General features: G+C 44.5%; 1 protein-coding gene across 1 annotated transcript in view; it reads left to right on the plus strand.

Annotated features, from left to right (window-relative positions):
- The window catches only part of efna3a (ephrin-A3a), a gene marked incomplete at both ends in the record, with an annotated part of 85,969 nt that extends 76,767 nt beyond the window's left edge, over positions 1-9,202 (plus strand). The window contains one exon of the mRNA XM_080006635.1: positions 9,084-9,202. Within this exon, the coding sequence (XP_079862761.1) occupies positions 9,084-9,202 (119 nt within the window). The remainder of the gene's footprint in view (positions 1-9,083) is intronic.
- Between the last annotated feature and the right edge of the window lie 589 nt (positions 9,203-9,791).

Genomic DNA, 9,791 nt, shown 5'->3' on the forward strand with positions numbered 1-9,791 from the left:
AGATAGATAGATAGATAGATAGATAGATAGATAGATAGATAGATAGATAGATAGATAGATAGATAAATAGATAGATAGATAGATCATTTATTCATCCCCGGAGGGAAATTGCAGTGTCAAAAATAAACAAAGTAAAAATTATAACATTTTAAAAAAGAAAATGGCAATTAACTGAAGAAATAGCTGATTTTTTTTTTTAAACTGGCACAAACAATAATAACACAAACAAAATAGAAAACATTGTGTAATGAAAGAGAGCGTGAGAGAGAGAGAGAGAGAGAGAGAGAGAGAGAGAGAGAGAGAGAGAGAGAGAGAGAGAGAGTTATTAGTGCTTTAAGCAAAAAAGAAGGAGGAAGAGTGGAGGGAAGAGGAGACAGATGGAGAGAGAGAGATAATTCAGAGTTAGAGGGAAAAAGGTTTGACGGAAAGGTAGAGAGAGAGAGAGTGTGGGGGGGGGTAATTAAATAAATGGCTCCATTTAAATGCCTGAACGGGAGACTGGAGGGGGACGAGAGATAAAGAGAAAGACACAGATAGAGAGAGTTTAAAGGCCATCGGAGGAGGCAGGCGGAGATGGAAAACAGAGATGAGAGAGGGAGAGAGAGAGAGAGAGAGGGAGAGAGAGAGAGAGGGAGGGAGATAGAGAGAGAGAGGGGGGGGTGGTGGAAGAAAGAAAAGCTGTGGGTGAATGGCACAGTGCTGACGTGGAATAGGAAATAATACACACACACACAAACACACACACACACACACATACACACACACACACTGATAATAACCGTCTCATAACCTTGATGGGTGCGCCAGCCGCCCACTCAGGACTCGCTCTGCCCACTGCCTACTGCTTCGCCTTGACCCGGCGGATCGGCCATTTCCTGTCATGGTGCGATTTATTTTGCCCGCCGCTCCGTGTGGGGTTTGATGGAGTACGACGTCTTACCTGATGGGATTTATTATTCTGTTTTGGTGATTACTGTTTGGGCTCCTCGCGGCGGCGGAAGACGGATGGCTCCGCTCTGGATCCAAAGTGAAGGAGATGGAAGGGTGTGAGACGTACGATGGTAGATCAGGAAACAAACCGTACCTGGAAACACTTGCAGTGCCCACCATTCAACGTTAGCACTCGAATTAACACGTATTCATCATCGGTCTCGTGAGACAAGAGGAGATTATAATTCATTAATCCCTGGAGGGAAATTCAGGCGTTACAGCAGCAAAACACAGTGCAGTGAACAAAGAGATACAAATAAAAATGAGCCAAGAAATAACACATATGTACACTATGCTGACTAGTAACACTATGCTGACTAGTACTGTAGCACTATGGTAACTCGTAACTCTATGCTGACAAGTAACATTATGCTGATTAGTAATACTATGCTGACAAGTAACATTATGCTGATTAGTAATACTATGCTGACAACTAACATTATGCTGATTAGTAATACTATGCTGACAAGTAACATTATGCTGATTAGTAGCACTATGGTAGCTAGTAACACTATGCTGACAAGTAACATTATGCTGATCACTAACACTAAAGTAACTAGTAACACTATGCTGACAAGTAACATTATGCTGATTAGTAACACTATGGTAACTAGTAACACTATGCTGGCAAGTAACATTATGCTGATCACGAACACTAAAGTAACTAGTAACACTATTCTGACAAGTAACATTATGCTGATTAGTAACACTATGGTAACTAGTAACACTATTCTGACAAGTAACATTATGCTGATTAGTAACACTATGGTAACTAGTAACACTATGCTGACAAGTAACATTATGCTGATCACTAACACTATGGTAACTAGTAACACTAACCTGACAAGTAACATTACGCTGATTAGTAACACTATGGTAACTAGTAACACTATGCTGACAAGTACAATTATGCTGATCAGTAACCCTATGGTTACTCGTCACACTATGCTGACAAGTAACACTATGCCAACTGCTTACACTAGGCCGACTGTTATGTGGACAAAAAGGATGAACTGTTTGTGCGTTTGACCTCCATTGTCAGCGCTCAGGCTAAGCACATCTCCTGCTCCATGTCCTCGGCTGTAATCGGACCTGGCTTTGACACCGCTCTCCCTTGGCCCGGATCCATTCTCGCTGCGGGTGAGTTGGGTCCATCTGATGCCCCGCCGGCTATGATAGAGGAGCCGTGGCAAAAGTCACGGACTTGCTTCACCCCAGAGCCCTGGACCCCGGCGGCGAGTGGGGGGGCGACAATGCGAACGCTCCTTGCACCACTCTACGCCGGACACTCTCCGGCTGGAGAACAGATTCCAAGCGCTGGAGCCCACAGTCAGTGTCAGGGATATGTGGTAGTTCCCACCTTTGGGGGGAGGATCACAGCCAGCCGTGGCATCAAGGGCACTGGGAGTCACCGCCAGTCTCAGCCTTCTCCTCGTCTGGGACCTAAACCCCCCTGGGACATCCTCTGAGGCGACTGCAGAGGACAGTCATGCTGGTTTCTCCCCTGTGCTGGTCGTTGGGTCATCCATGGTCCGTCATGTCCAGATCAAAAGGTGCCACACTTCCTGCCATCCAGGTGCACGTGTCGAGTACGTTAACATCGCCATCCCACAGCTGCTTAACCATCACCCGGTTATCTCCACCGTTGTAGTGCATGTGGAGACCAACTACCTTAAAATGCAACAATCAGAGAAACTTAAAGAAGATTTTGTCCGCCCCATAGACAGCGTTTTGAACACGAACAAAGAAACCCTGTTTCGGTGACGTAAAGTTTAACCAATTGTGACAGCTGCACTTCTGGCTGAAGTGCATCCTCGATGTGGACAACTTCACCACCTTCGACAATCGACTGGATCTTTTTAAGGACGATCTTCTCCATCGAAACTATGAAGGATCACGTCTCATTTACATAAACATTGGACTCACATTGCTCTCCTGCAATACATTCACCAAATGACGGTCAGTGAGTCCCACACATGCATCCACTAGAGAGTCACCTCCACCATCCCCTACTCCCGCATCCCACTCAGCTCTCCTAAACAGGACTGGTACGGCTTCTACTATAACCACCATCATTTCTTTTCATAGACCTATGATACCACGCTCATTATCATGCTCATGTTCCTAAACGACCTCTGTTACCTTCTGCTGCTGCTATCTGTAAACCTGTAAAGTGCGGTCTTTTAAACATCAGATCTCTGGATAACAAATCATTTTTATACTTTTAACAATTTGGACTTTTTTTTATCATCACAGAGACTTGGTTCACTCAGGGAGACTGCAGTCCTCTTATTGAAGCATGTTACATTTCTCCACCAACCCAGGCTCAATAATACACAAGACCGCCTAACCCAAATAATGCCTTTACCCAAAAATTTGCTGAGTTGTTATCTCATTTTATGTCAAAATATGAAAAAAAAATCATATACATGTCTGCTTCCCCAGTCAGACTTTTGTTACTGATTTTATGGATGTTCTTGACTCTTTTAACCTCCCTCAAGCAGTGCAAGAACCAACACATTCAAAGGGCCACACCCTTGATTTAGGACTGTACAGTGGTCTCCGTCCTGAAAACATTGAGACAAAAGATATCTGTGTGTCCCATCACAAAGCGATTTGATTCAGTGTGGTCTTATTTACCAATTACTAATTACCCAATGTATTAATCACAACAATCCTGTCCAATCCTGTTTTTAACTCTATGTCAGCGAGGAAGCTTTCTGAGCTTTTGCAATGCTGCTGCTTTGCCTTTAACTGCCTTTTATCCAGGTTTTAACTCAGAGGAGCTCGGCTCCCATATTAATTCACAAGTGTCTGACTGTCCTTGACTCTGTCGCCCCGTACAAAGACAAAAGGTCAAATAACATCGCAGCCCTGGCTAAATGAATCCACACTGGAACTAAAGAGAGACTGCAGGAGAAAGGAACAGAAATGGAAGAAGAGTGGTTTACACGTATTTTTGAGATCTGGAAAGACCCTATGCACGATTATCAAAGGGCAGTTAAAGAAGCAAGAGCAGCTTCCTTCTCTAACCTGGTTGTTGCAAACAACTCTTACCCCAGAATTTTACTCAAGGTTAAAGACTCCGTCATCACCCCCTCCCACCGCCATCTTTCTGAGGCCTCGCCAGAGATGTGTGAGGAGTTTTAAACTTTTTAGTGAATCAAGTCACTATGTCACTATCATTTCTATTTGAAACACTATCCCAAATGAAATCAACCATGTGCAGCCTTCATATAATCCCCACCAAATTTCTTAAAGAGGTGATTGACACAATCTGACCCAGTATATTATCTTTTATAAAAAGCTCGCTGGAGAAAGGCATTTTTTCTTCTTTTAAACATGCTGTGGTCTATCATCTTTTAATGAAACCAAACCTTGATCCCTCTGTTCTTAGCAATTTTAGTGCCCATATCGAAACTTGTGAAATCGTAATTATTTTGGATCTAAGTGCAGACTTTGACACTGTAGATCTCGCCATTTTAATTGACCGTCTTAACACCTGGGTTGGCATCAAGACACTGCACTTGGCTGGTTTTATTCCTACCTTTTGGAAAGAACCTTCACGGTCATCCTCTACAACTCACACTACTTGTGGTGTACCGCAAGGTTCTATTTTAGGTCCACTTTTATTTTCAAACTATAAACTGACACTTGGCCAAATCATCCAAAGACACAACTTCCCTTTTCATTGTTACCCAGATGAGACACAAATTTACCTTCCTCTGAGACCTGGTGACCCAAACAGCCGAGCTGCTGTTGTAGATTGTCTCAGTGATATCAACGGTTGGACGGCAAATAATTTTCTTCAGCTCAATAATTCAAAATAAGAAATCATATTGTTCACTCTCCCAAATTCTACACGTCAAATTGAGAGGGGCCTTGGCAATCTGTCTGTAAAAGTTGGAGTAATTTGACTCAGACCTATACTTTGAACCACAAATTAAAAGAAGTTGTCCAGTCCTGCGTCATCTCAACAATCAAACCAATACTATCAAAAGTCACTCCTCCTCGCCTCAAACTAGTTTAGAATGCAGCAGCTTGACTTCTTACTGGTTCCAAAAGACACCACCCTAATCCTGGCTTCTCTCCATTGGCTCCCTGTTCGGTTCAGAATCGATTTTAAGATTTTACTGATCACTCTGATCACTTTTAAAGCACCTGAGTCTGACTCCAAGCTACATAAAAGATATGTTGACCGCATATGAGCCAGTGCGCAGCCTCAGATCCTCAGGCAGGCGGGGCCCTCCTGACTGTTCCAAAGTCTAGACTTAAAACGAAAGGTTCCTCAGCCTTGGAAAGCCTGCCTGCCACCTGCCTGGGAGATTCGGCTGGCAGAATCAGTGACTTCTTGTATATCACTTCAAAAATCCCATTTTTATAGATCTGCTTGTATGTGACCTCGCCCCCTTTCTTAACTTTAAAAAAAAAATTAATTTATTATTATCATTATTACTAGTAGTTCTATGCCAGCTAGTAACACTATGCTGACTATTAACCAATGCCAACGAGCAGCATTATCCTGACTAGTAGCCTATGGGACGAGTAGTTGACTAGTAAAACTATGTTGACTAGTAACACTATGCCGACTAGTAACACTATGCCGACTAGCAGCACTATGCCGAATAGTAACACTATGCCGACTAGCAGTACTATGCTGACTAGTAACACTATGCCAACTAGTAACACTATGCCGACTAGTAACACTATGTCGACTAGTAACACTATGCCATATAGCAGCACTATGCCCACCAGTAACACTATGCTGACTAGTAGCCTATAAGACTAGTGGCATTACGCAGACGGGTAACAATATGCTTACTTGTAGCACTACGCTGACTAGAAGCACTTTGCCGACTTGTAGCACTATTTTGACTTGTAGCACTATGCTCACTAGTAACACTATGCCGACTAGTAACACTATGCTGACTTGTAGCACTAGGCTGACTATTACCACTATGGGGACTAGTAAAACTATGCCAACTGGTGGCACTGCACTGACTAGTAGCACTATGCCGACTAGTAGCAATATGCCAACAAGTAACACTATGCCGACTAGTAACACTATGCCGACTAGTAGCACTATGCCGACTAATAACACTATGGGAACTAGTAACACTATGCTAACTAGTAACACTATGCCGACTAGTAACACTATGCTGACTCGTAACACTATGCCGACTCGTAACACTATGCCGACTAGTTGCACTATGCCTACTAGTACTGTAGTACTATGTTGACTAGTAGCATGATGTTGACTAGTAACACTATGCTGACTAGTAGCACTATGTTGACTAGTAACACTATGCTAACTAGTTGCAATATGCTAACTAGTAACACTATGCTGACTAGTAGCACTATGCCGACTAGTAGCACTGTGCCGACTTGGAGCACTATGTTGACTAGTAACACTATGCTAACTAGTTGCACTATGCTAACTAGTAACCCCATGCTGACTAGTAACACTATGCTGACTAGTAGCACTATGCTGACTAGTAGCACTATGCTGACTAGTAGCACTATGTTGACTAGTAAACTGGCAGCATTAGTGACGAGTGAGACCAACATGGCAGGTATTAGTTAGTCCGTAGTAAGGTTCTAGTTTCAGTATCGCAGCATTACCAATAAAAGTGCCATGTATTGTATATTCTATACATCTGCTTCTTGTCAAATGCTTCAGCAGCCTGGTCCAGAAGCAAATGGAATTGGAATTTGAACATACAGCTCATTCCTCCTCTATGGTTTACTTTCACCGGTGTTAATGGCCATTTTTCATGTAGCTCATGTATTTCCCAATAATCCCTGGAATGTAATTATTATTCATTTTGAACAGATCGACAAGCAATGTTTTATCAATCTCCTGTACATCTGGTATCCATCTTGGGAAGGGATTCCGCTTTTTTCCCCAAATTTCGGTATCTTGGCAGTGGTTCCCTGCCTGTCGGAGGGTCGGGGGGGTCACCGTTAAACTGTGTCCTCTGAACGTGGCTCCGCGAAGCCCAGAGAGACTCCAACTGAGTGAAGGGCTGTAAACTGCACATGACGTCAACCTTCTGTATCCATGACTTTTGGGATATGAAGCCTATTATTATGAAAAAGGACATATGGAAATATTTTGAGTTTTATTATGAAATAAATATGGATTAAATGTAGCCGTATTCTTGCGAGTAGTATAAAATAGTTAGTATGACATTCTTATGATAAGAATAATAATTTGAATGTCATGAAATATTTCAAAATAAAATTGTGCATATCATTTTTTGTTTTACTTTTGGGAATTATTTATCATTTAAATTTGGGTCATTGGGTCATATATCCCTTTGGAGAAAAAAAAATCTATATAATAAAATATTATATAATAAAATAATAAATAGACTTATTTAAGAATATAATAAAGATAATACAAGTAAAATCATGAAGAAAATTCTTCAAATTAATAAAAACAGTAAATTGAAAATGTTGTCTACGGATCCAAATTTCGGCAGTCCTCCTCTCAACATCCAGAGCAGTTTACCGAGCTTGTGTGGCTGTGTCCTGGTGTGGCTGTGTCTGGGTGTGGCCGACAGGGCAACAACAGAGCTCCCCGTCGTTAGTGAAGGGCAGGTCTGAGCAGGTTCTGACCGACCGGCCCGGCTAGATGCTGCGCTCTGGCAGGGGGAAAAAAAAACAAAGTTCTGCGCATTTAACCCTCCTTCAAACAAATAACCGTAAACAGCTCGCAGCTTCTGTGACGGTCCAGACGAGACCTTTTATCTCACGCGCTTGTCACGTGTCACGTTTAACAGCCACCGGGCGTCATTGAGTTTGAACCTGTCGGAACGTATGTCTATTTACAGTTCCCGCTTTGACCTTTCTGACTGCGGCGGATCCGGTGTAAAGGGGAAGAAGCTTTTCAAAGCGCTTTTCCATTTCTAATCTCCTATTAGTGTTGATCCCTGCACCGCAAACCCGGCTGTCGGCGGCGCTTTGATTCCGCTAGGGTCTGATCTCCAATATCTGTCAAATATCCATTGAAATATCGCGGCGCGATCACTTCGGAAGGCGGCGTAACAACCCGGCGACGCCGAAATTGCGGAAGGCCCCCCTCTCCCTCCGGCTAATGTTGATGTGTTTTGTCTAATCAATGCAAAGGCCACGTTCATTTTGGATTTGATTGAAGTCCCTGTAGGATAAAAACATCATTAGTGTGAAAGGCGGGCACGCATGAAGGGAATAAGAGACGGGATGGACGGAAAGTGTTTTTAATTATGTATGTTGTGCTGCTGATGATAATTGGTCGTTTTGTTGTTAATTGCGTCATATCTTTGTCTGTGCCAACGTAAAAGCCCCCTCAGCGCGCACCACGGCATCCCATCACATTTGATGGATTAATAACGTGGTTTAAGTGTTCCATTTTCCTCTGCCCTGTTTCGTTGTTTCACACTTACCTTTTTATTTATTTATATATATATATATATATATATATATATATATTTTTTTTTTTTATTTTATTTAAAGTGGTAATCCATGAATTAGTCTGACTTGTGTTGGATTCCACCACAAATCCCCCAAATCATTTTTTTGTAACCCCAAAAATCTACGCTCAGCCCTCAATACACTTGATTTCAACTGCGCGTAGTTAACCGCACGTCGTCGGCGTGCTCGCCGGCGTGCTCGCCGTGTGCCCGGAGGGCTGAAAAAGTGTGCGCGCCAGGGGTCGGACGAGGGCCCCAACCCCCGGGGGAGAGATCCGCCGCCGACGATAAAAAACAGCATACAGTATCGAGAAGCACATGCGGCGATGGTTGCCATAGTGGCGCCGCCCCTCGCAGTTGCCTGCGCCGGCGCTCCGGTCTTGACATTTCACTGCATATATGTATGAAAGTATGTATATGTATGTGACGAATGAACCTCGTGAATCTTGAATGCATCACCTCCAACACATTGAATTTCTCATAAATACAGCATCTGATATCAGATTTTTAAAATAGGTAAAAATAACAATAGTAATAATAATAATAATAATAATAGTATTAATGTTAGGGGTTCCCACTCTTACAAATGTCTCTCCCTCTTGTTATTCACCGTGTCCTGCGTCTCCTCTGGCCCCGCAGATGAATTTAACCCCGAAGTTCCCAAGCTGGAGAAGAGCGTCAGCGGCAGCAGCCCGTCGCGCGACCGCCTGCTCCTCACCGCCGCGACCCTGCTGCTGTCGGCCGTCCTGTCGTCATAGCAACCGTGCCGGGAGTGACGTGTTCGCCCTTCCTCCGGTCCAGTCCCCCCCACCCCCCCCCACCCCCCCCCCCCCCCACCCCACACCCTACCCACCCGCCCCCCGCCCCTCTCAACCCCCCCCCCCCCCCCCAAAAAGGGCTTCGTATCCGACGACGCCGACAGTGAGACGGGATGCAAGTGAAGTCGCGAAAGAAGACGAGGAGGGAAACAATCACAGGCGCCCACCAATTGAGACGCAATCACAAGCGAACACAAAAAGTGGACAATTCTGGACGGGCCGCGCGACGGCGGCGGCCTCGCAGCTTCCCCCGAGACGTCGGACAGGGGGGGGGGGGGGGCGAACGGGAAGACCGCGGCGTCTCGCGTCCGACGCGCCGACCACCACCGCTATTTTGCTAAACACACACGCCCGGCAACCCAGGGCGAGGAAGGACAAACGGAGGCCCCACGTTGTTAGGTGGGAAGGTGGTTTTTCGGATATTTGAGTTGGTGGGAGCGTGGTGGACTACCAGAGACAAAAGAGACTTCATGACGCGGCGACCCCGACGGACGCAGGGACGGGTTTCAGGTTCTGGACCATGAGCCGA

This window comes from Zeus faber (genome assembly GCF_960531495.2).
Source record: "Zeus faber genome assembly, chromosome: 1".
Lineage (NCBI taxonomy): Eukaryota > Metazoa > Chordata > Actinopteri > Zeiformes > Zeidae > Zeus > Zeus faber.